Raw genomic sequence first — 26,789 nt, 5'->3', positions numbered from 1 at the left:
GATACCTCTCCGACAATCGGAGTGACAAATCCTAATCTCGAAATACGCCAACCCAACATCTCCCTTTGGAGACACCTGTAATGCTCCTTTATAATCACCCAGTTACGTTGTGACGTTTGGTAGCACCCAAAGTGTTCCTCCGGCAAACGGGAGTTGCATAATCTCATAGTCATAGGAACATGTATAAGTCATGAAGAAAGCAATAGCAACATACTAAACGATCGGGTGCTAAGCTAATGGAATGGGTCATGTCAATCAGATGATTCAACTAATGATGTGACCTCGTTAATCAAATAACAACACTTTGTTCATGGTTAGGAAACATAACCATCTTTGATTAAGGAGCTAGTCAAGTAGAGGCATACTAGTGACACTCTGTTTGTCTATGTATTCACACATGTATTATGTTTCCGGTTAATACAATTCTAGCATGAATAATAAACATTCATCATGAAATAAGGAAATAAATAATAACTTTATTATTGCCTCTAGGGCATATTTCCTTCAGGAATGTCCCCCCCCTCCCAAACCGCTTTCACGAAATACAAGGCACCGACGAGGCGGGGGAAAACCTGGGTTTTCGGGGGTCGAAGGGGGCAATTTACTGCGCCCCTCAATTTTTTTGAAGGGTCAGACGCGTTTACGGTTTTTGTTCGAATAACTTTTTCCGCGTCAAACCATAAACTGTTTTTCCGGTCGGGGTGATATAAGGGCTCTCCTAGAGATGCTCTTACTCATTTCCAGTGCGCGACATGGCTCTAGATTTTTTTTGAGGGTCGGCTCTGATGCTCTTATCCCCGAACCAGTCACGCCTATGCGGTTATGGGCTTAGGGCATCTCCAGCCGCGCCCCCAGGAAGGCCTTCCCAGGCGATTTTTTCGCGCCGGCGTAAAAAAAACGGCCCAGTCGCGCCCCAGGAGCCCGATTTTCGCCGGCCTGGGCCGAAAACAGCGTCGGCGGACCCAGGCCGAACCCGGCGCGCTGGGGGGCGCCCGGGGGCGTCAGGGCGAACTGTTTTGGCGCGAAACAGCCGCGGGCCCGCCGCGTCAGCGACACGGCGCCTCGTCTTCCCCCAGCGGCCTCGGTTCCCGCGGGGAATCAATGCCAAGGCTGCCATCGGTCAGCCTTGCCATTGATTCCTCACGGGCGGCGCGTCACGGGACGACGCGCCGACGCCTCCCCTCCCTCGCACGCGTACACACGGGTGCGGCGCGGCTATATAGCCGGTGGCCTGCACTCGCCTGTGCCCACACCAGCCCCGCCCCCCGCCGCCGCCCAGCTCCTTCCTCTCCCTACCTCTCCCGAGCGCTGCCGCCCAGCCCCTCCCTCTATCTCTCTACCTCTCCCGAGCCCGTCGCCATGGCGGAACGCTTCCCCGGAGACGAGGCGGCGGCCAACGGCTCCGGCCGCCGTTCGCTCCGCGAACAGGAGTCCTGGCTCCTGTTCCAGGCGAATATCCCGGCGCCGCCGGACATGCGCGCCGGGCCGACGGGGTGGAGGCGCAGCGCTGGGGGAGTGCCCATTCCCCCGTTGCCCGATGCCGTGGCGAAGCCGAAGTACTTCGCCGAGGAAGTCGAGGTCGTGCGCGCCTCCCTCACCGACGCCCAACTCTCCCTCCGCAAGTACGCCGCCGACAACCACGCGGCTTGGGCGGCGTATTTCGAGCGCCGCCAGCAGCAGCGCTTGGCGTCCATCAACGGCGCGCCGGTGGTTGGTGGCCGGCAGAACAACGAGGGGCGCCACCTGTGGTGGGGCGTCCCCGGCCGCACACTCGAGGGCGTGCTGACGTACCTCGAGGGCGGCAACGACCCGCCGTTGGCGTACCCAGCGAGGGCGGCCGCCCCGGCGCAGCACCGACGCGCCGGGCCATGGGCGCCAAGGAGATTCGGGTCCTCCTCCTCTTCTTCCTCCTCCCGATCTTCATCGCACTCCTCCGGCACTCCGGCCTTGCTCGGCGTCAAGGCCGAGCCCGCGGCGGAGACGCCGCTCGGCCGATGCACTCGCAGCGCCGGCATCGTCATCAACGAGGGCGGCCGGCGCGCCTACTCGTCGGCTCCTCCTCCGCGCTTCGTCAAGCCAAAAACGGAGCTGGGGCTCGCGCCGGTGAAGACGGAGCCGGGGCTCGCGCCGGTGAAGAAGGAGCCGGCCGCGCCGGTGACGACGGAGCTCGACGACGACGACGCGGCCCTGGAATGGGCGCGCAGGGACTCCATAGCGATGGAGAAGGAGCGCCTGGAGAAGGCGAAGGAGCGCCAGTGCGCCGCCCTGCTTCGCTTCACGGAGCGTCGACGCGGCCGCGACGAAGGCGGAGTCGTCGTCATCTGCGACAGTGACGACGACGACGACGATGCGCCGCCACCAGTCCGCCATGGCGACGCCGGGCAGGGGTCCAGCAGGGGCGCCCGCGTCAAGGAGGAGAAGACCGACGACGACGATGACGATGACGGCGGCGACTTCAGTCAGTTTTTCCTTTAGATTAGTTTATGTATATGTGCTATGTAATGAAAATCCGCGAACTTCACCGAAATATGCCGAATTTTACGTGTTTGGCCGAAATTTATGGTATTTGGCCGAATTTTATCGTGTTTAAGCCGAACTTCGCCGAACTTCTTTTATTTTAAAACGTGCTTGGGGCGGCTCTGAGGTCGACGACTAAGGACCAACTCGCCTCAGGCCTAATTTTTACGCCGGCTCACCCTTGACAGCGATTTTAGGCGTCCCTGAAAGGCCAACGGCTGGAGATGCCCTTAATGGGCTTACGGCCCCCGTCCTCTATTTTTTGGCCCTTGCTTTCCTAGGTGTTGAAATAAAACGGAGCGCCGCCGCCTCCTTCACTCATTTCCAGTGCGCGACATGGCCTCTCAGCAATCCTTGCCGCCGCCGCCGCCGCCGCCGCCGAAGAAGAAGAAATCCCCGCCACCCGCTCCCACCACCATATGCGCCCTCGGCGACGACCTTCTGCGCGAGGTATTCCTCTGCCTCCCCTCCCTCCCGAGCCTCGTCCGCGCCTCCCTCACCTGCAGTCCCTTCCTCCGCGCCGTCCGCTCGTCGCCTGCATTCCGCCGCCGGTTCCGCGACCTCCACCCACCCCAGCTCCTAGGAATCTTCCTCAACATCCACGACCCCGCCTTGCCAGCCTTTGCGCCCACCCGCCGCCGCTCCGACGTGGACCACGCCGCCGCCATCCGCGGCGCCGATGTCTTTTTTACCCTACTCCCTGAAGACGATAACGACTCCGATCCGGAGTGGACAATAGAAGACTGCCGCGATGGATATGTCATTCTCGTCAACTGGCAAATCAAGAAAATGGCCGTCTACGATCCCCTCACACGGGCTCTGGATCTCTTCGCCGTGCCACCGGAGGAGGTCTGCAGCGACATGTACGTTGAGTTCCACATGCTCGCCTCTGAATGCCACAGGCAGTACCGCATCGTCTCTGTCGCTCATGAAAGGCGGGGGGCGCAAGCTGCCTTGTTCTCATCAGATACCAGGGAGTGGCAGGTTTTCCCGTTTTCGGAGGATGCCAGCCCGCCGGACGATGGTTTGGGTGGTACAATGGTGAATGGGTCTGTTTATTGGACATTTGCAAGCGGATCCAATATCCGTGTGCTGAACACTGCCACACTGCAATTCTCGGAAATCAATCCGCCGCTGCACATGGAAGGGCAAGGGGAATTTAAGCCTGGTGAGACCAAGGATGGGAAGGTCTGTTTGGTCTGCGCAGTTAAGCTCACGCTTGTTGTTTGGATCTGGAGACCCGACGATGACGGTGTTGATAGATGGATCCTGGACAAAACAATTTCGCTGCAGGACGGTTTGGGTGGTGATGTTGCTCTCAATATTGTGGCGATTATCAGTGGCTTTGTGTATTTTTCTACTTTTTCTGAGATGAATCAGGATTCTTGCTTGTTCATGTCCTACTGCTTTGAAACAGAAAAGCTGAATAAGCTGTGCCCTGTCACTCACTCTTACCATTCCTATCCCTACATCATGGGGTTCCCTCCTTCATTGGTATGCAATAAGGTGAGCCCTCAATCTGAAGAGGCTTGACTAGGCCGAAGAAGAAAACTGGACCAGAGAATGTTACTTTCTCGCTAGAGTAAAACCAAGATGCCCCATTGTTGTTGGGAATTGTTGGTCATTTGTGTAACCCAATCATATGTCATTGTAGCTGACATGATATTGCTTTTGTAACTAGAAAGTAGCTGAAGCTTACTTCTATGCTTGGAAGAAGTATTCTATGGGGATTAACAATGTTTCCTTAATGCCAAATGGGAACTCAGATGGTTCTCGGTTACTTTTTAGCTAGATTCTTAAATTCTCTTGTGTGCATATACATGAAAAAACATCTTCAATTGGCTCTCTGTCCTTTGTAGAATGCTAATAATGTAAATGTTAAGCAACGTGTTGACCTAACTATGTATTTGTAACCTTCACTGTATCAATAGAATTAGGCAAAGATACAACTTGCAATATCAGTTTATAATTGGCATAAATGAAGCTAGATTTTATTTTGCATTATTTTGCTCAAGTATACATAGTTGGATCCTATCAGTGTAACTGGTGAGTTATTTACCCAAAACCACCACACTTGGAGCTAGGGTAACGACTTGGTACCACAATTGAACCAGGGCACAAAAAACCACCGGTTTTGTGCCTAATGTGTAACGCGGAGCACTGATGCTCAAATTTGATCGTGGAAACAGCGGAACCGACAGGTGGGGTCCGCCCGTCGGGACGACGTGGCATGTCAATCTGGACAATTCGTTGAGGTGGACGTAGGTCCCATCTGTCATACTCACACACCTCCTTCCTCATCTCTATCTTTCTCTCCCTCTCTAATCAGCCACACAGAAGACGCCGCCGGTGGCCACACTCAGGCCGGACCCATGCTGCCTCCACCGCATGGTCGGCCACCACGGCCATCCCCGTCGGTAGTCGGCGCCTGACGAGCCGCTCTTCCCCGAACATCAACCTCCTCCTCTCGTCCAGGGCTTTGGTGATGCGTGCCTTGCCCCGAGCAGCACCACTCGAGCCGCTTGCTTGCCGGCCGCGGCCCGCTCCGGATGTGGCGCTCGCGACCCCGCCACCTCGGATCTGGCGCCCAGGAGCCCGCTGTCGTCTGCAACGGCCGCCGGCGTCCGCACCCCACGGCGTCATCTCCTCCCCGATCTGCGGTCGTCGTCGGCCATCAGTCTCGTGGCTAGAGACCACCCCAAGCCCTAGCACCTTGTCTGGGAGCTCTGGAATGCCTCCTCGAGCAATCCTATCGGAGTACTTGGACCCGGACGTCCAGAATCGGCGGCGCTGCGGTCGTCTTCTCCACCTCCGACCACACACCACCGCGCCTTGATATCCCGCTCCGATGAATCTCCGCGCCTCGCATCTAGTCCCTAGGCTTCGATACGTCCTCCTAATGCCTCCGCCGCCAGCTTCGACAAGCTATGGGTCACCAAGCCGTCTTCCCCGCCTCACCATGCTCCGTCGGCTGTTGCCGCTGACGAGGACGTTGCTCCAGTGCTACCTCACCGCGTCCAAGCACGCATACGTGCTCAAGGTGAGCCCCCCTCGCATTCCCCGTGCCACGGCGTGCCGCGATGTGTTCAGTTACCACAGGATGAACGCAGGGAAGGTGCTCGACGGAATGCCCATAGATAGAATGTTGTGAAGAAGATGACCCTCTAGTCATTGACAGGTGGGACCCACGTCTCATTTGCCACATCACTCGGTCAAAGTTTTTTGTCGTCGCCATGTCAGCCCGACCAGTGCGGCCAACTTGTCAGTTTCACTGTTTTCGTGAGCTTATCAGACAATCAGTGCTTGGTGTTACGCATTAGGCACATAACCGGTGGTTTTTTGTGCCCTGGTTTAAATGTGGTACTAAGTTGTTATCCTAGCCACAAGTGTGGTGGTTTTGGGTAAATAACTCGTAACTGGTCATTTGGAAATATTGTGTCGGCCTAGCTATTTGGAGCAGGTCCAGGCTTGCGGTTCTGATGATCAAGGGCGAGTTTAAGCGTCTTCTAAGCACGCCATGCTCCACGAGGACTGATATTGCAGCTTGAAACACACACTTGAAATTTTCTCAAGCTACTGTTACCCAATCAACCCCAAGGACTCTGCTGCCCACCTCCTGAAGATACCGCTGCCTCCAGACCTTGAATCACTTGGTATGCAACTGCGTTATGCTGTATAGATGGAGTTCATGTAGAATGTTGTGACAGTGGGATTCCTAATTAGAGCGCTAATTCCCCATTTTGCATCCAATTACATGCAACGCTATAGTTTTCATGCCAACCGCAGTGCCTGCTCTGCTAAAAGCTGAACGGTTTTGCTGTATGCCACTTTTATCTTGGCCTAATTTCAAGAACTTGTAGAACTCATCACATGGTTGACCATAGTTGATTGATCTTTCAGGTCAATGGTACTCGTCTTTTTCTAATGTTCCCCGTGTGTTGTAGACTATTGATAGACTGCACTCTGAATGTTGTAATTATCTCAAAATTGAGCTGCCGCTGCACCTCTCGAAATAGGCTTTCGCAGCTGCTGCTGCACCCGGAAGGGTGAGAAGCTCTGTAACGTTTGTGTTTTTCAACTCATGCTTGATGTCGGGGTTTGGGGAGACCTGGCGATGACGATTTGTGGAGATGAATGCTGGACAAGACATTTCCACTGTTTTGGGCCAGTTAATCATGTGAATATTCAGTGTTCAGTGCTGGTAGTGGATCATTTTGCATTGAAGACTGACAATTATTGATGGATTTGTGCACTTGTCCACTTGCCGTGAGAAGGATCGTAGTTTATCTTGTTCGTTCCTATAACTTTATCCTACGGTTTTTACTGATGTCTTTTGATTCTGTAGATGCAATCCTTGTTAGATTTACTCATTTAGTATAGAACAATAAGTCAACACCCCCTCTGCTATCAGTGCACGATTGATGGCATGTTCTGTTATTTTGGTTTTTGAAACTACCGTGTTATCGCACTGCTGACACCGTATGCTACATGTGGACTTCGGTTTCGTTGATAAACAAGCCCAGGTCTCCGGACTCCTCCCTGTGTACTGGAAGTGCTGTATGCACTCTGATATTTGTGATTTCTCAGCAGAAATGTTTGATCACATTGCTGCATAACCAAAGATATGCACTATGAAATATATGACCAATTATTTTCACCACCACAAAGATTGTGGCGTTCCTCGGTTGGACATTTTCTTCTTTTCAAACTATAATTCAAACATAGTCAGCTCTTCCCATAACTGTGGTTTTCTCTTCCCTTCCACCGACACGGTGTTTTGCGATGTGATGGTGTGGTGCTTCTGGCTTGGCGTCTTCCGTGCTCCCTTGAAGCTAGTCGGGATTCTTTCACCCCTCATTGGATGGGTCATGCTGCATCGCTTGATTGCTGGAGGGCACTAGGAGGTCGCAATGTGGAGCGGTTCTCCTTCGATGACAACAGTTGATGGTTGGGCATGTTGGAGTTGTGCATTTTTGTTTCAAGTTTCCACCGCTAGGTCGGCCAATGAGGAGTTTGCTCCCTTTGTATCTGGTTTTCCCCACTTTTCTCTAATTAATCGGGTAGCTCTCTTCTTCTCCAATAAAATGCAGGAACTCACAGCCTTTTGAGATTAACTTCAGGCATAGAAAACTCAATTTCATGGACTAATCAAGTACAAACACTTTCATACATAAAAAAAAGTGCAGACACTTTCACACACATTGCATTCGGTGATATTGGGAAGATACATACATCGAGCTTGAGCTATATTGCCTTGATTATTCTTTGTGCCATCTCTGTGAGAAATATCACTTTATTCTGCCACTCATAGCTAGCCTCATATATGGATCCAAAGTACTGCCGTGAGTCAGCTGCCCTGCCGCACAAGCTTACTGATTCATATTGCTCATGATAGTGTTTGTGAAAATTCAAGATGCAGCTGCCCTGCCGCACAAGCTTATTGCTTCGTATTGCTAATGATAGTGTTTATGAAGATTCAAGAAAAGCTGAGCTTTGCTTTGGTGCCCCCTCCCCCAAGAAGACGAGATTTCTAATCTGTCAAGCGAGAACTCATGTTTCATTTGCATTTTTTTTTGAAATGTCAACAAGTACTTCTACGTAGAGTGGCATTCTACATGTGTATCTTTTTTTAGACAAGCATTCTTTTTTTTTTGAACCGGGCGCAACCCCTTTCCACTACTTATCATAACGAAAATATACAAAGTTCAGTGTCACCAAAACCACCCAGGATACCGACTGACTTAAGGAGGCTAGAAAGGGGAGAGTGAGTTCAAAGCACCACTGGGAAACCCACCGCGAACACTCATCATCGAGCAGCCCACTGTGGGACGAAAACCCAGTGACACCAAAGATCAAGCTACACCTATCAAACTAAAACAGTTTTGACCCTACATAAAGGAAGCCAACAACAGCTAACGACCCCAAAAGGCTCACATATTGAGCAGATAGACGCTCACGCAGGAGCAAAGACCAGCAGTAATATAACACCAAAACCATCCGGGAGGAAGAGAAGCACCCCCACACCACAACCCTGTCAAAGCGCCCTCACTCCACAGCTGCTTCTGCTAGAGCCGCACAGATTCGCATCATCGTCGAAGCATTAGCCCTGAGCATCTTGGCTCCCCGCTCCATGCCTTCACGGTCCTCGCCAGCCATCAAACCTGCCCAGTATGTCAAAAAAACCACAAGCAAAATATATCACATTAAACAAAGTCTTAAGTTTTTTCTGCTCGAACGTGGCTTGGTTACGGCAGCTCCAAATCGCCCAGCAAACCGCTGCCAAGCCAAAGGTATAGAACCTAGCCCCATCACAGAGGAAAACATAGCACCAGGAAAAGTATTGCCAAATGTTGTTCGGGCATAGATCCGTGCCCAGTACACACCCAACCGTCCTCCAGGCTACACGAGCAACATGGCATGTGAAAAAGAGATGTTGCGAAGTTTCAACCTCTTTGCAAAATGAGCACCTGGGATTACCAGCCCAATTCCGCTTCTTCACTACTTCTCTAGTCAGGATAGCGTCTTGAAAAAGCTGCCATAGAAAAATTTGAATTTTAAAGGGGATCTTGGCTTTCCAAATCCACCTATAATCACATCCTGCCAGGTGTCTTTCTAAATAGGTGTAAACTGATTTGGTCGAGAATCGTTTCTTTTTTCCCAAGGCCCAAACAACCTGATCAGGTTCATTAGACAAGGGCCAGGAGTTCACCGCCTTAACGAGGTCCTTCCACTGATATGCAAGAGGAGGGTGCAGGCCACCTACAATATATATATATATATATATATATATATATATATATATATATATATATTATATATATAGGAGTAGGATTTTCTACAAGTGCTTGCCACAGAACTAGTTAAGGGTTTCAACGGTGCAAAAGTTCTCAAAAATTCTGAAAAAAATACTGAACCAACACATCTATAATATAACATGATCCAATGGAGGGATTAAAAAAATACGACTGTATGTGTCCTGGACAAAAAAACAAATAGTTCAGTATATATTTATGTCGCAGTGAGCTGAAATGCTTATTATTTTTGCCGAGGACACATAGATGCATATTTTGACAATCCCTCCGTTGGATCATCTTATTACATTAGAGAGATGCTCCCATATTTATTTCATATTTTTTGATAACTTTTGAACCGTTAAAAGTTTAGGGACACTTAACTAGTTCTATGACAAGCTATGGTAGACACAGTTTTACCTATATATATATATATATATATATATATATATATATATATATATATATATATATGTATATATGGTCGCGCTATTCGTCACCCTGGGTGAGGAATAGTTATTCTTTACCCCCTCTATTTTACCATCAATGCACCGTAATTTTGTGTTTCGTAAGTTTTGTCTTATTTTTGACGCAAAAAGAGCCCGTAAGAAAATATATAATCGTCGTAAAAATATTTTATATTATGTAAAATTACAAACGTAAAAACATAGTCTAAAATACATATAAACTGCAAATTTTCTTGTCTTATGACCTATATTTTAATTTTCTTATGTCAAATTTTACGTAGTGAATCAATAGAAATGTAACTATTTGAATTCCAAACGTAATTTAACTATGAAATGATCGTAAGATTACCTCGGGTGAAGAATAACTTATTCTGCACACTGGGTGATGAATAGTAACACTATATATATAGGCAAGCATTTTACTCTTTTTTAGGCAAGACAAGCATTCTACTTTTTTTGGACGTGATTAGCCAGCAACGGCTGGCTAGCGGCCCAGGGCACACACCCCAAAATTAGTAGTGGGCCTCTCCCCGGATCCAGCTGGCAAACCAAAAAAGGAAACAAACGGCCGCCTCACGCCCATGGCCCCCAGGGGAGAATCTGTCATGATAGCAACTGCTGCTCCGTTCTCGACATTAGCGCCGACGCACCAAACCCTCCTTCCCTCCTTCCCAGTCGCTACCTCCCCAAACACCCCCGCTTGACCTCCCCTTCTCCATCTGTCCTCTCCTCCATTGCCACAACTGCTGCCCCTCGTTTTGATGGCCATGGACCTAAAAGGTGAGCTTCCATCTTGATGTGCCCTCTTAGACGCCTCCTGTTTTACAAAACTCTGTGGAAAAAAGGGTTTATCAGTGAAGGAATATACAACCTGGTAGTTAATGTTTGTGGAACTGCAAAAAAGAACTATCGAGACATTATGCATGCAAAATAATGTGTTTTTTGGGCAAGTTGGTATGATGTGCAGGCAAGTCTTGAATGATTTCCACGCAACTCGTACTAAAAACACAGGAAAACCCTCTCTTGAAAAGTACTATTCTAGTTTATGCTTGGATTTTTTGCAAGTATATGCAGAGTGTTGTAGGTTGCGTGAGGCTGTTGTTTTTGGGTTGATCTTCAAGCTTGTTGAAGCTTTTGGGTAAGTCGGGTATATGTGTAAGCAATCAGGGTGGAAAAAATGCAGGCAATTCATGCTTCTTGTGTGGTAGAAAAATACATTAAGGAAAAATGAGGTCTTGAAAGTTACAGGGTTTGGCTGTTACTAGTGAATTTTTGGGGCAAATATCTCCTTGTACAGGTTGCGCAATTGCAACAGTAGCTGATGTGTCTCGTTGTGAAATTTTGCTCCTGGATTTTGGGCAATGTATCTGTCTGGGGCTTTGCTATAACTGCAGCTGATGTATTGGTTGTGCTTCTAGCTGTTCACATATCTAGGCAAGTTTCTATAATGTTTGGGCAAGTAGGGAATGGTTTAGGGGCAACTCATGTTTATTTGGTTGTGTGAAGAAAAGAAACATAACCCTCTTGAAGTTCTGGTTTTAGCTTTTGCTTTGGATTTTGGACAAGTATCTCCTGGGAGATGGTGTGTATGCAGGTGAAAAAAGAGATTGATTTATTGGCCACCCATGCTCAAAACCCCAAGAAGAAAAAATACAGATAAAAATGTTTGCACCTTTATATGGGTTTCTTCTAATCAAAACTTGCATATAAAAATTCAGGCAAAATTGATCCATATTTTGCTCGTGCAATATTTAACTAACCAGCCCACATATCGAATCAGGGAATAGAGCAAGCTATTGGGGGTTGTGTGAAGTTTACCTTGAAGTGTGTAGCAAAAATCTTGCTTGCTAAAAATGAACCAGGGTGCAGAGGAGGAAAAGAAAGAGAAGGTTTGATTTTTCCTTGCCTTGGTCATCCTAATTGCAACACTTTTTCCATTGTTTTCCCCTTGTTTCTTCAAGCATGAGTAGATAATATTTGATTTATACTACACCTATTGCAAGAAAACGGTAAAAAAGAATTAGTGAGCAACTATAGCGAACTTTTAAGCAAATCAAGTATTGATGAAAAGCTAGTCTTGTGAGTACATGAAAACTGTTTCGTTTTTCTTTCTCCAACTACTGGTTGTTGTACATGCAATCCGGAGAAACCCCTTGAGGCTTTTCCTTTTGTACTAGGAATGTGTTGAGAAAAAAAGAGCAGGCAAGTTCTAGGGTTTATTTAAGCCAAACCACTGTTGGCAGTAAGCAACTCTTGTGTGTTTGAGGCAACTCCTCATTTTTTTGCCGAAACAAAGAAGTTGGATAGCCTTTTGCGAGCTTACCTCGAAGTGGATTTTGAAGCTTCTTGCGTGGGCGTGTGCATAAAACCATGTTGCCTTGACACTGTTTTAGAATTTAGTGAGGCCCTGCAAACAAAACAAACACTTTCTTTACGCAAGAATATCTACGAACCCATATTTATGAAACTTAGGTGATTTAGCAAGTACTCCCTCCGTAAACTAATATAAGAGCGTTTAGATCACTACTTTAGTATTCTAAACGCTCTTATATTAGTTTACAGAGGGAGTACTATTTATATGTAGACAACTTATCTTATTGGAAATAATACTTTTGTGCAAATAAAACCAGTTTTTCACTAAAAAATATCTTTGGGCAACTCACGCCAGCCACTCTACCAAACTAACTATCATGTGTTGGTCAAGTTTTCGGCAAAAAAAAAACCCAGCGCTCTCGGGAGCGGATATTTGGGCAATTCATGTCATCATCTATAGCAACTAACTATCATGCATTGGGCAAGTTCTCGGCTCAAATCATTGACGATAAGCCCCTGCATCTTGACAGCGGATCTTTGGGCAACTCACATCAGCATCTCTAGCAACTAACTATCATGTGTTAGGGAAGTTTTATACACTTTTGGCTCAAATCATAGACGATTCCGGCGCACTCAGGAGCGGATATTTGGGCAACTCACGCCAGCATCTCTAGCAACTACCTATCATGCGTTGGGCAAGTTTTGGACACTTTTGCCTCAAATCATTGACGATTTCAGCCCCCGCATTTGGGCAGCAGATCTTTAGGAAACTCACGGCAGCATCTCTAGCAACTAATTGTCATGTGTTGGGCAAGATTTAGACACTTTTGGCTCAAATCATAGAAGATTCTAGCGCTCGCATCTCGTGAGCAAATCTTTGGGCAACTTACGTCAGCATCTCTAGCAACCAACTATCATGCGTTTGGGCAAGTTTTGGATACTTTTGGCTCAAGTCATAGACGATTCCGGCCCCCGTATATCAGGAGAAGATCTATGGGAAACTTATGTCGTCATCTTTAACACAACTACCTAGCAATCTGCCATGCGTTGGGCATGTTTTGGACACTTTTGGTTCAAATCATCAACGATTCCAGGCCCCCATCTCGGGAGCGGGTCTTTGGGCAACTTATGGCATCATCTCTAGCAACTAAGTAGCATGCGTTGGGCATGTTTTTAAAACTTTCGACGGAAATCATAGATGATTCCAGCCCCCACATCCCCAAGTCGTAAACCCCTGATACGTCTCCAACGTATCTATAATTTTTTATTGTTCCATGCTATTATATTATCAACCTTGGATGTTTTATATGCATTTATATGCTATTTTATATGATTTTTGGGACTAACCTATTAACCTAGAGCCCACTGCCAGTTTCTATTTTTTCTTTATTTTAGAGTATCGCATAAATGGAAAATCAAACGGAGTCCAATTGACCTGAAACTTCATGGAACTTATTTTTGGACCAGAAGAAGCCCACGGAGTATCGGAGTTGGACCAAGAGAATCCCGGGCTGCCCACGAGGGTGGGGGGCGCGCCCACCCCCTGGGCGCGCCCCCCGCCTCGTGGACAGCCCGGAGGTCCACCGATGTACTTCTTCCTCCTATATATACCCATATACCCTAAAAACTTCGGGGAGCACAATAGATCGGGAGTTCCGCCGCCAGAAGCCTCCGTAGCCACCAAAAACCAATCTAGACCCGTTTCGGCACCCTGCCAAAAGGGGCAATCCCTCTCTGGTGGCCATCTTCATCATCCCGGTGCTCTCCATGACGAGGAGGGAGTAGTTCTCCCTCGAGGCTGAGGGTATGTACCAGTAGCTATGTGTTTGATCTCTCTCTCTCTCTCGTGTTCTTGAGGTGGTATGATCTTGATGTATCGCGAGCTTTGCTATTATAGTTGGATCTTATGATGTTTCTCCCCCCTCTACTCTCTTGTAATGGATTGAGTTTTTCCTTTGAAGTTATCTTATCGGATTAAGTCTTTAAGGATTTGAGAACACTTGATGTATGTCTTGCGTGGGATACCCGTGGTGACAATGGGGTATTCTATTGATCCACTTGATGTATGTTTTGGTAATCAACTTGCGGGTTCCGTGACCTTAGTAACCTATGAATAGGGGTTGGCACACGTTTTCGTCTTGACTCTCCGGTAGAAACTTTGAGGCACTCTTTGAAGTACTTTGTGTTGGTTTGAATAGACGAATCTGAGATTGTGTGATGCATATCGTATAATCATACCCACGGATACTTGAGGTGACATTGGAGTATCTAGGTGACATTAGGGTTTTGGTTGATTTGTGTCTTAAGGTGTTATTCTAGTACGAACTCTATGATAGATTGAACGGAAAGAATAGCTTCGTATTATTTTACTACGGACTCTTGAATAGATTGATCAGAAAGGATAACTTTGAGGTGGTTTCGTACCCTACCATAATCTCTTCGTTTGTTCTCCGCTATTAGTGACTTTGGAGTGACTCTTTGTTGCATGTTGAGGGATAGTTAAGTGATCAATTATGTTATTATTGTTGAGGGAATTTGCACTAGTGAAAGTATGAACCCTAGGCCTTATTTCAACGCATTGCAATACCGTTTGTGCTCACTTTTATCATTGGTTACCTTGCTGTTTTTATATTTTTAGATTACAAAAACATTTATCTACCATCCATATACCACTTGTATCACCATCTCTTCATCGAACTAGTGCACCTATACAATTTACCATTGTATTGGGTTGTTGGGGACACAAGAGACTTTTTGTTATTTGGTTGCGGGGTTGCTTGAGAGAGAGACCATCTTCATCCTACGCCTCCAACGGATTGATAAATCTTAGGTCATCCACTTGAGGGAAATTTGCTACTTTCCTACAAACCTCCGCACTTGGAGGCCCAACAACGTCTACAAGAAGAAGGTTGTGTAGTAGACATCAAGCTCTTTTCTGGCGCCGTTGCCGGGGAGGTTAGCGCTTGAAGGTATATCTTTAGATATTGCAATCGAATCTTTTTATTTCTTATTTTAGCACTAGTTTAGTTTATAAAATAAAACTATAGAAAATGGAATTGAGTTTACCTCATACGCTTCATCTTTTTAATATCTTTCGTGAGTATGATGGGAAGGAAAATTGTGCCAAAGTGTTAGAAGAAGAATGCATTAGAATGTTTGGCACTAAATACTTGAATGATGAGCATGATTGCAATGTTGTTAGTATGAATTTCTTGAATATCTATGATGCTAATGATATGCAAAGCCACAAGCTTGGGGAAGCTATGTTTGATGAAGATGATATTTTTTGTCCCCCAAGTTTTGATGAGCAAATTTATTATGATGAAAGCATGCCTCCTATTTATGATGATTATATTGATGAAAGTAGATTTGGAGAGGTCATGACTTTATTTGGTGATGATTCCACTATCTTGGAAGAGGTTCCAATTGATTATGAGAACAAAGTTGCTATCTATGATGATTATTGTGATGACATGTATGCTATAAAGAATAATGATATCCATGAAACTTGTCATCATGATTTTAGTTTTCAATTGGATTATGCCTCACATGATAATTATTTTGTTGAGTTTGCTCCCACTATTATTCATGAGAAGAATTTTGCTTGTGTGGAGAGTAATAAAATTTCTATGCTTGTAGATCATGAAAAGAATGCTTTAGGTGCTGGTTATATTTTTGAATTCATTCATGATGCTACTAAAAATTATTATGAGGGAGGAATATATGCTTGTAGGAATTGCAATAATATCAAGTTTCCTCTCTATGTGCTTAAAGTTTTGAAGTTATGCTTGTTTTACCTTCCTATGCAAGTTGATTCTTGTTCCCACAAGTTGTTTGCTCACAAAATCCCTATGCATAAGAAGTGGGTTAGACTTAAATTTGCTAGTCATATTATTCATGATTCTCTCTTTATGTTACAGTTCTTATCTTTTATGTGAGCATCATTGAAATCATCATGCCTAGCTAGGGGCGTTAAACGATAGCGCTTATTGGGAGACAACCCAATTTTATTTTTGTTCCTTGCCTTTTGTTCCTGTTTATTAATAAATAATTCATCTATCCTCTGTTATAATTGTGTTTTTTATGTTTTAATTAGTGTTTGTGCCAAGTAGAACCTTTGGGAAGACTTGGGAAAAGTCTTTGCGATCATGCTGTAAAAAAACAGAAACTTTAGCGCTCACGAGATTTGCTGCCATTTTTTATTGAAGAGTGCTACTTAGTTAATTCTTTTTGCAGATGATTAATATATGAATTCCTCACGTCCAGAAATTTATTTTAGAATTTTTGGGGTTCCAGAAGTTTTCATTAGCTACAGAATACTACAGAGTATTCTATTTTTGACAGATTCTGTTTTTCGTGTGTTGTTTACTTATTTTGATTGATCTATGGCTGGTAAAAGAGTTTATAAACCATAGAGAAGTTGGAATAAATTAGGTTTAACACCAATATAAATAAATAATGAGTTCATTACAGTATCTTCAAGTGGTGTTTTGTTTTCTTTCGCTAACGGAGCTTACGAGTTTTCTGTTAAGTTTTGTGTTGTGAAGTTTTCAAGTTTTGGGTAAAGATTTGATGGACTATGGAATAAGGAGTGGCAAGAGCCTAAGCTTAGGGATTCCAAAGGCACCCCAAGTTAATATTCAAGGACAACCAAGAGCCTAAGCTTGGGTATGCCCTGGAAGGCATCCCCTCTTTCGTCTTCGTTCATCGGTAACTTTACTTGGAGCTATATTTTTATTCGCCACATGATATGTGTTTTGCTTGAAGCGTCATTTTATCTACTTTTGTTTTGCTTGCTATTTTAATAAAATACCAAGATATGAAATTCTTAAATGTTAGAGAGTCTTCATATAGTTGCTTGATTATTCGACTACTCATTGGTCTTCGCTTATATCTTTCGGAGTAGTTTGTCGTTTGCTCTAGTGCTTCACTTATATCTTTTTAGAGCACGGTGGTGTTTTTATTTTTAAGAATTAGATGAACTCTCGTGCTTCACTTATATTATTTTGAGAGTCTTTACAACAACATGGTAGTTTGCTTTGGTTATGAAACTAGTCCTAATATGATGGGCATCCAAGAGGGATATAATAAAAACTTTCATATAGAGTGCATTGAATACTATGAAAAGTTTTATACTTGATGATTGTTTTGAGATATGGAGACGGTGATATTAGAGTCATGATAGTTGAGTAGTTGTGAATTTGAGAAATACTTGTGTTGAAGTTTGTGATTCCCGTAGCATGCACGTATGGTGAACCGTTATGTGACGAAGTCGGATCATGATTTATTTATTAATTGTCTTCCTTAAGAGTGGCGGTTGGGGACGAGCGATGGTCTTTTCCTACCAATCTATCCCCCTAGGAGCATGCGTGTAGTACTTTGTTTCGATAACTAATAGATTTTTGCAATAAGTATGTGAGCTCTTTATGACTAATGTTGAGTCCATGGGTTATACGCACTCTCACCCTTCCACCATTGTTAGCCTCTCTAATACCACGCAACTTTTGCCGGTACCATAAAACCACCATATAGCTTCCTCAAAACAGCCACCATACCTACCTATTATGGCATTTCCATAGCCATTCCAAGATATATTGCCATGCAACTTACCACCGTTCCATTTATTATGACACGCTCCATCATTGTCATATTGCTTTGCATGATCATGTAGTTGACATCATATTTGTGGCAAAGCCACCGTTCATAATTCTTTCATACATGTCACTCATCAGTCATTGCACATCCCGGTACACCGCCGGAGGCATTCATATAGAGTCATATTTTGTTCTAAGTATCGAGTTGTAATTCTTGAGTTGTAAGTAAATAAAAGTGTGATGATCATCATTATTAGAGCATTGTCCCAGTGAGGAAAGGATGATGGAGACTATGATTCCCCCACAAGTCGGGATGAGACTCTGGACGAAAAAAAGAGGCCAAAGAAGCCCAAATAAAAAAAAGAGGCCATAAAAAAAGAGAAGGCCCAAAAAAATGAGAGAAAAAGAGAGAAAGGGCAATGCTACTATCCTCTTACTACACTTGTGCTTCAAAGTAGCACCATGATCTTCATGACAGAGAGTCTCCTATGTTGTCACTTTCATATACTAGTGAGAATTTTTCATTATAGAACTTGGCTTGTATATTCCAATGATGGACTTCTTCAAAATGCCCTAGGTCTTCGTGAGCAAGCGAATTGGATGCACACCCACTAGTTTCTTTTGTTGAGCTTTCATACACTTATAGCTCTAGTGCATCCGTTGCATGGCAATCCCTACTCACTCACATTGATATCTATTAATGGGCATCTCCATAGCCTGTTGATATGCCTAGTTGATGTGAGACTATCTTCTCCTTTTTGTCTTCTCCACAACCACCATTCTATTCCACCTATAGTGCTATATCCATGGCTCACGCTCATGTATTGCGTGAAAATTGAAAAGGTTTGAGAACATCAAAAGTATGAAACAATTGCTTGGCTTGTCATCGGAGTTGTGCATGATTTAAATACTTTGTGTGGTGAAGATGGAGTATAGCCAAACTATATGATTTTGTAGGGATATCTTTCTTTGGCCATGATATTTTGAGAAGACATGATTGCTTAGTAAGTATGCTTGAAGTATTATTGTTTTTATGTCAATATTAAACTTTTGTCTTGAATCTTATGGATCTGGATATTCTTGCCATAATAAACAGAACTACATGGATAAATATGTTAGGTAGCATTCCACATCAAAAATTCTGTTTTTATCATTTACCTACTCGAGGACGAGCAGGAATTAAGCTTGGGGATGCTGATACGTCTCCAACGTATCTATAATTTTTGATTGTTCCATGCTATTATATTATCAACCTTGGATGTTTTATATGCATTTATATGCTATTTTATATGATTTTTGGGACTAACCTATTAACCTAGAGCCCAGTGCCAGTTTCTTTTTTTTCTCTTGTTTTAGAGTGTCGTAGAAAAGGAAAATCAAACGAAGTCCAATTGATCTAAAACTTCACGGAACTTATTTTTGGACCAGAAGAAGCCCACGGAGTATCGAAGTTGGACCAGGAGAGTCCCGGGCTGCCCACGAGGGTGGGGGGCGCGCCCACCCCCCTGCCTCGTGGACAGCCCGGAGGTCCACCGACGTACTTCTTCCTCCTATATATACCCATATACCCTAAAAGCTTCGGGGAGCACAATAAATCGGGAGTTCCGCCGCCAGAAGCCTCCGTAGCCACCGAAAACCAATCTAGACCCGTTCCGGCACCCTGCCGGAGGGGGCAATCCCTCTCCGGTGGCCATCTTCATCATCCCGGTGCTTTGCATGACGAGGAGGGAGTAGTTCTCCCTCGAGGCTGAGGGTATGTACCAGTAGCTATGTGTTTGATCTCTCTCTCTCTCTCTCGTGTTCTTGAGGTGGTACGATATTAATGTATCATGAGCTTTGCTATTATAGTTGGATCTTATGATATTTCTCCCCCCTCTACTCTTTTGTAATGGATTGAGTTTTCCCTTTGAACTTATCTTATCGGATTGAGTCTTTAAGGATTTGAGAACACTTGATGTATGTATTGCATGGGATACCCGTGGTGACAATGGGGTATTCTATTGATCCACTTGATGTATGTTTTGGTGATCAACTTGCGGGTTCCGTGACCTTGGGAACCTATGCATAGGGGTTGGCACACGTTTTCGTCTTGACTCTCCGATAAAAACTTTGGGGCACTCTTTGAAGTACTTTGTGTTGGTTTGAATAGATGAATCTGAGATTGTGTGATGCATATCGTATAATCATACCCACGGATACTTGAGGTGACATTGGAGTATCTACGTGACATTAGGGTTTTGGTTGATTTGTGTCTTAAGGTGTTATTCTAGTATGAACTCTATGATAGATTGAACGGAAAGAATAGCTTCGTGTTATTTTACTACGGACTCTTGAATAGATTGATCAGAAAGGATAACTTTGAGGTGGTTTCGTACCCTACCATAATCTCTTTGTTTGTTCTCCTCTATTAGTGACTTTGGAGTGACTCTTTGTTGCCTGTTGAGGGATAGTTATGTGATCCAATTATGTTATTATTGTTGAGGGAATTTGCACTAGTGAAAGTATGAACCCTAGGCCTTGTTTCAACGCATTGCAATACCGTTTGTACGCACTTTTATCATTGGTTACCTTGCTGTTTTTATATTTTCAAATTACAAAAACTTTTATCTACCATCCATATACCACTTGTATCACCATCTCTTCACCGGACTAGTGCACCTATACAATTTACCATTGTATTGGGTGTGTTGGGGACACAAGAGACTTTTTGTTATTTGGTTGCAGGGTTGCTTGAGAGAGACTATCTTCATCATACGCCTCCTATGGATTGATAAACCTTAGGTCATCCACTTGAGGGAAATTTGCTACTGTCTTACAAACCTCTGCACTTGGAGGCCCAACAACGTCTACAAGAAGAAGGTTGTGTAGTAGACATCACACCCCCGAGCTCAAAATCATCAATTCACCCATAAACATGGGACCCCTTACACCCCTCTTCAACCTCCCTACTCCGCCTCTATCACATAGAATTGTAGACGTGAGTAGAAAAACACATGCTTAGAGGGCGATTTTGAGATACTTACCGGTGATTTACGGACCAGTTTCTCGACCACTCGAGACAATGCTTTCCCGGATCTAGCTCCACCCGCTAGATGGTCGTGGCGCACGGATGGTGTTGTCTCCTTGGCTCTTCCTCTTGTTTCTCTTGCTGGTCGCTGGTACTCCGACACCTCTCTCATCCCCTCCGCTTGCTAGTTGCCGTAAATCATATGCCAAAAAAATATTATAGGCAACTTTCTGTCATTATTAGGCTAGTTAGTGTAGAAATCATTGACTAGAAGAAAGCATGCTTTTTTTACTAGAACTCAATGCCAAAAAGGTTATAGATTGACTAAAAGAAAGCATGTCTTTTGCTGCTAACTTTATTGGTCTAAAGTACAGTCCGCAGCTTCTTACTTTTATTTGCTTAATGATATACAGGGGAATTGTAAGCAGCTCCAACTGAGGGAGGAGAATTGATGAATTGATCAAACAGATGGAACTATCAGTGCACATATCAAAGCAATATCCTGTTGTTAACTACATCTTGTGTGCGGCATCAATGACCACTGAAAGACAGAGAATCTTTCATTCAGATGCAGTGTTGCTTTCCCCTAAGAGAGTTTACTTTTATGTGTACTAAAAATAGCATAACAGTAATGCTATGTGCTAATCCTTTGTAAAATCAATGTGATTTTGGCGGCATTATTCAGCAAGCACTGATGTGCTTCTACTTGTACACATATCTTGTAGTATTAGAAGTTTAGAACTGACGGAGCTGTAATTGTATAAACCATCCAAGCAGGCCTTTTTGATTATTGAATTAATGTGTTCCTATACAAGTTTCAGTCTAGCTGTATGGATACCATATTTAATAGAAATGTTTAACTAGGCAGATAGACATATCATGCAAAGGCAACCAACTAACAAAATCATTAGGCAAGCAAATAGTTAGGCTGATATGGATACCATAATCAACAAAAATGTTTATGTTGGGTTTTAGAGTGCTAGCTCGTATACTCCAGCACGTGAAACGGTTTTCTTTCACAAGCTCACGTGAATTCCGTCCGTCGAGAGCTAGTTATGTTCAGATCGAATCGATGGCTTGATCGAAGGTTACCTATGAAGAGGCTGCAGCTACTGTTCATCAATCAACCAGCTTGCCTGCTTGCTTGTTTGCTTGCACATATTGTTGCTGATGTTGCTTCGGTGAATTGATCTAGCAGTCAAAAACCAACAGTTTAACCATCCAAGCGGACGACATTTCAGTATTTTACTTGCTAGTTCAGACTTATCAGGCAACCAACTAACAAAATCATTTGGCAAGCTTTGGGCAGATACAAAAAACATTAGGCAAGTTACAGATAGGTAACTAGGCTAGTTCTATCTCCATGAGCACATTGGCGTGCACCACAATTTCCAAGTCCTGTGTAATCAAAATTTCCATCAAGTTTTTGTAGCACCTCAATGAGATGGCAAAATTGACGAACATTTGAGGCAACTACAAATAAATAGCTAAGCAAGTTTTGTAGAACAAAAAAAGACATGTTCTGTGGGAAAGAATCTGGCAAGCACTCATACTACAAACTCTAGCACGCACCACATCTCCGTGCAAGTCGCGCTCACGCCCAGTGCAACTCAACACGCGCGCTTTGGCAAATCCAAAAACTGGTTCAGAATGGCTCACCCTGTGGACGAAGAGCACGAGGGGAATCTAGTGAGGTACTACGCCGCATCCACCTCGCCGTGCTTCTCGCCGTCGTCCACATGACCCCTGCAGTCATGGCTTTGGACGGAGAGTTTGAGGCAAGGCTTTGAGAGAATCCTCCCTGTACTTCGCGGCCAGGGAGTTGAACTGTAGGGGATCTTCGAGGGGCGCATGAGTAGAGGGGGCCGTCTCCGGTTGGAATCTGCGGGGGCGGCCGGAGCAGCTGCTGCCTTCTTTTGTTGTCGTTGTTGGACGCGAAGGGCCTGGATCCAACAGGAATCGAACTCCTAGTCACGGGATGCCAAGACCTGGCAAGGGATCGACGCTGCAGGGTGCAGGATGACGCCGAGAGGGAGAAGCAGGGCGCGGGGTCGCGTCGCCGCCGGTCCGGGGCTGGGGAACGCGTCTGCTCTGGCGGGGTGCTTCGCTGCCGGTTTGGCGGAGAAGAAGGCCGAGGAAGGAGGAGCTCCGGCGTAGGATTTGGCTCGATGGAGACGGGCCAACGCGAGGGCCAGGTCAATGGAGGTGAATGCAGCAGATCTGGCCGGCCGTGGAGGAAGGTGTGCGCAGGGGGAGGGAGAAGGTGAGTTCGTGGCAGAGGAGTGGGTCGTGGCCTCGTGGGGAACGGCCGCAGGTTGCACGGGGGAGAGAGACCGGGTAAGTGTTTCGGCCCGACCGCCCAGCACCTGAGGCCGCGATTTCGATCGAACGGCGCGGAAGGGTGTGTGCTCGGAAACTCTAAAAAGTGCAGCTGCACTTTTTAGAATTTAGTTTTTTTTAGGATTGACAAGCATTCTACTCGACTAATCCTTTGTAGCAACTGGGCCCATGACCCGGTCACTCGCGTTTCGACGGGCTTTCCTGGGCCCACGGCCCTCGCTCTCCTAGCTTCTGGCTTGAAACGAGATCACAGCCGTCCTTCACTTTTGCTGTGTCGCGCGCCATGGCATGCGAGCCGTCGCCACCGCCGCCGCCGCTTCCGAAGAAGCAGAAATCCCCAGCGGCCGCTCCGACCACCATATGCGCCCTCGGCGACGACCTGCTGCGGGAGATATTCCTCCGCCTGCCGTCCCTCCCCACCCTCGTCCGCGCCGCCCTCACCAGCCGGGCCTCTCTCGGCGCCGTCCGCTCATCCCCCGCCTTCCGCCGCCGCTTCCGTGAGCTCCACTCGGCCCCGCTCCTCGGCGTGTTCCTCGACGTCTTCGAGTCCGACACGCCCGCTTTCCGCCCGCTCCGCCTGCACTCCGACCCGGACCTTGCCGCAGCCGTCCGCGGCGGCGATTTCCTCCTCACCCGCCTCCCCGACGAGATCGACGGCGTCGCCCCCGAGTGGGTAATCCAGGGCTGCCACGACGGGCGCGTCGTCCTCGTCAGCTACAGCACCGGGCACATGGCCGTCTACGACCCCCTCGCACGAGCCCTGGATCTCTTCCCCAGGCCGCCCGGCGAGATCTGCGAAGACATGTACGTCGAGTACCACGTCCTCCCCTCCGACGAAGACCGAGGCCCGTTCCGCGTCATCTGCGTCTGCCACGAAGCTTGCGGGGCGCAAGCCGCCGTCCTCTCATCAGAGACCGGGGAGTGGCAGATCTTCCCGTTTCTGGAGGCCGCAGCCATGCAGCCTGCCTTGCAGCCTGGGGACGACAACGAGAAGTGCTCTGGCAACGGGACGCTGGTGAATGGGTGTATCTATTGGACAGACGGGAGCCGAGCCCTTGCCCGCGTGCTGAACACCTCGACAGTGCAGTTCTCCCGAATCGACCTGCCTCCGCACATCGAAGGGCAAGGAGCGTTCACGGCTGGCGAGACCAAGGACGGGAGGCTCTGCATCATCAGCACTGTCAAGCTCACACTTGTTGTTTGGTTCCGGAGAACCGACGATGATGGTGTCGAGAGATGGACACAGCACAAGACATTTCCGTTAGAGCAGGACATCCATGCGCACGATCACTGTTTCGACAATGATCATATCGCGCTGAAGGTTCTGGCGATCGTCAATGGCTTTGTGTACTTGTCTACTTGCTGTGAGCCGGATCGCGATTTCCCTGGTTTGTTCCTGTCCTTCTGCCTAGAAACAGCAAAGCTGAATAAGCTCTGCACCATCATTTACCCTGAAAGTTTGTATCCCTACATCATGGCGTGGCCTCCTTCTCTGCTGCTCAACGAGGTGAGTCCTTGAATCAAGGTCCTTGACAGGTTGTCTTCTGCAGAAATACAACATTTCCTACTTTTATTGCACCCTTATATCTCATGGAGAGCTGACATGGTAGTATATTTATGAAAACTAGAAACAAATTTGAGCTTACTTCCATGCATCGGAAAGTATTCAATAGGGATCAGCAACATTTATAAATTGTTTGTTTCTAGTGAGCTTCGAAAGACTATCATTATTTACCTTCCTCTCATAATATGTATTCATGTACTATTAAATGGTTTATCGTATAAATATTAAGCGGCATGCTGACCCTGATTATACATCAAACGTAAAATTGACATGAATGAAATTAATTAATTTGCTAGAGTTTGTGTTCCATTACTTTTATAAGTACGCGCAGTTAGAAATTCATCCTCTCTATGATTGGCAGTTGGGATATTGGGACTGGTACATTGTACATGCGGGCATAACAATCTCTAGAAGCGATCCAGATTTTGACTTGTGATGATAAAGCAAAAAAGCATGCAGGGTGGTAACTTATAACTAGTGCTGTCATATGGATTGCCAGAAGAAAGTTAAATTCCATGTTAATCTTGTTTTTAGAATTCTGCAAAACCAGCTTATCCGGGGTAGCTGATTGCATGATTTTTTTATTTTTATTTATTTTTGCAGCCCACCAGAAACTACTGAAGCGACATGTGCTCAGTGCGCTGCATCATTCATACGCACACAGAAAAAGGAACATCTGTACAAGTTCTTTGATGCCACATAGCTTGATGAAACTACTGAAGCAACATGTACTCGTTGCTGCGCTGCACCATTCATATGCTCCCTGAGGCGTAGAAGAAGAAAGTCTGTTCCAAGTTCTTTCATGCATCATAGCTTGACTGGGCTAGAAGTGGAATTGCAAGTTATGGCTACAACATGCTAGACTTGGGCCAGAAGTGGAATTAATTATCTTCTATTAGAAGTATCAATATACTTTAAAAAAAAACTTCCAAAGATCTGAGATGAAGTTATGCCATGCCGCTGCTCAATTTTTCACTGGAGTAGTAGATATCTGTTGCGTTTCATAAGGATAAATAAGGATAATACTCCCTCCTTCCCAAAATAAGCGTCGTTGATTTGGTATAAAGTTGGACTAACTTTGTACTTCCTCCGTAGAAAAATATAACAGCGTTTAGACCACTAATCTAAACACTTTTATATTTCTTTATAAAGGGAGTACTAGATCAGCTACACTTATTTTGAGACGGAGGGAGTATTAATTATCTCTTAGAAGTGCTCCCTTCATCCGAAAATACTTGTCATCACAATGGCTAAAAAGAGTATCTAAATCTAAAATACATCTAGATACATCTCCTTGTATCCATTTTGATGACAAGTATTTCCGGACGGAAGGAGTAGTATTTTTTTAAAACCCGCAAAGATCTTGGATGCAGTAATGAACGATCCGCGCGATAACTGGAGTTGCATCAACTGGCAGCCTGTTTGGTAAACATTTGGGCAAGGAATGGGAGTTTGCCCAAGGTTGTTTATGAAGGGATTAGGTATGGGAAGTAGATTTTTACTCCCATTCCCTTGTTTGGCATATGATGAGAATTGACGTGGGATAGAACTCTGCTCACGAATTAACAGGATACCCCCTGGGAAGAAATCGGTGGGAATTGGTTTTCTCAACTCCCAGTCCCCTTCCCACTTAAACTCCCATTCCCTCTAATCAAACAGTGGATTTTTAATCTCCTTACCCCTCAACTCCCATTCCCCGTCTCTAATTCTCCTGAACCCAACACGCTGTGGGTGCGTGCTTTTTGCTGGAGGAACATATATTTGTAGCGTTTTAGGACTTTGGTGGTCATGTAAAACGAAAAGAGTCAAGAGTTTTCTCTGTGTACCATTGAAGCGTATGAAAGCGAAAGCGGAGGCACCAGACACATCTCTTTCCTTCACAGCCAACCAAACCGCCTTTCATCTTGTTACGTACTACATGCTTTACCAGCTTCTCCACTTTGTCACAATTTCTTTAGACTAAACTTGAAGGAAATCATATTCCAATATGCTCCATATATCTGTGTTGATCAGAAATAAATTGCTCCGCCTTTGCTTCTTTTCCTGCCTTGTCGGTTTAACCACGTCGGTCTTTGTAAGGCCCGAGAAGTCACTGGTGCTTAATTACAGTTAATTATCTAGCAAGTTAACAGTAAGTACTTTGTGCATGTCCTGTCATGTAGCCGGCCAGGAGGAGCATATAAAGAGGGAGGAGTG

The 26,789-nt window shown here is 45.6% G+C and overlaps 2 protein-coding genes and 1 long non-coding RNA gene across 4 annotated transcripts; 2 read left to right on the top strand and 1 right to left on the bottom strand.

The window, feature by feature from the left end:
* The first annotated feature begins 2,818 nt into the window (after positions 1 to 2,818).
* On the top strand, positions 2,819 to 4,318 carry LOC125533703. Its single transcript, XM_048697073.1, has one exon. The coding sequence runs from the start codon at positions 2,854 to 2,856 to the stop codon at positions 4,048 to 4,050; it is 1,197 nt and encodes a 398-aa protein (XP_048553030.1). The 5' UTR covers positions 2,819 to 2,853; the 3' UTR covers positions 4,051 to 4,318.
* Positions 4,319 to 10,192: 5,874 nt separating this feature from the next.
* Positions 10,193 to 23,040, bottom strand: LOC125533694. Of its 2 annotated transcripts, none has more exons than XR_007294337.1 (6): positions 22,349 to 23,040; positions 21,782 to 21,880; positions 20,706 to 20,873; positions 12,099 to 12,182; positions 11,594 to 11,768; positions 10,193 to 10,607 (listed from the first exon to the last, which is right to left on the bottom strand). It is a non-coding gene; the product is annotated as an uncharacterized LOC125533694 (long non-coding RNA). The 2 variants fall into 2 exon arrangements; XR_007294336.1 differs by having other exon boundaries at positions 20,706 to 20,919; positions 22,349 to 23,039.
* Positions 23,041 to 23,253: 213 nt separating this feature from the next.
* On the top strand, positions 23,254 to 25,568 carry LOC125533684. Its single transcript, XM_048697055.1, has 2 exons — positions 23,254 to 24,536; positions 25,197 to 25,568. Exons 1-2 carry the CDS (start codon positions 23,313 to 23,315, stop codon positions 25,212 to 25,214), a joined length of 1,242 nt encoding a protein of 413 aa, XP_048553012.1. The 5' UTR covers positions 23,254 to 23,312; the 3' UTR covers positions 25,215 to 25,568.
* The last annotated feature ends 1,221 nt before the right edge of the window (positions 25,569 to 26,789 follow it).

This window comes from Triticum urartu, chromosome 1, assembly GCF_003073215.2.
Source record: "Triticum urartu cultivar G1812 chromosome 1, Tu2.1, whole genome shotgun sequence".
Classification (NCBI taxonomy): Eukaryota; Viridiplantae; Streptophyta; class Magnoliopsida; order Poales; family Poaceae; genus Triticum; species Triticum urartu.
This window is presented reverse-complemented; position numbering and strand designations above follow the sequence as displayed.

What these genes read in the sequence shown, in the direction of transcription:
- LOC125533703 (XM_048697073.1), top strand. Translation starts at nt 2,854, where the DNA reads ATGGCCTCTCAGCAATCCTTGCCGCCGCCGCCGCCGCCGCCGCCGAAG.
- LOC125533684 (XM_048697055.1), top strand. Translation starts at nt 23,313, where the DNA reads ATGGCATGCGAGCCGTCGCCACCGCCGCCGCCGCTTCCGAAGAAGCAG.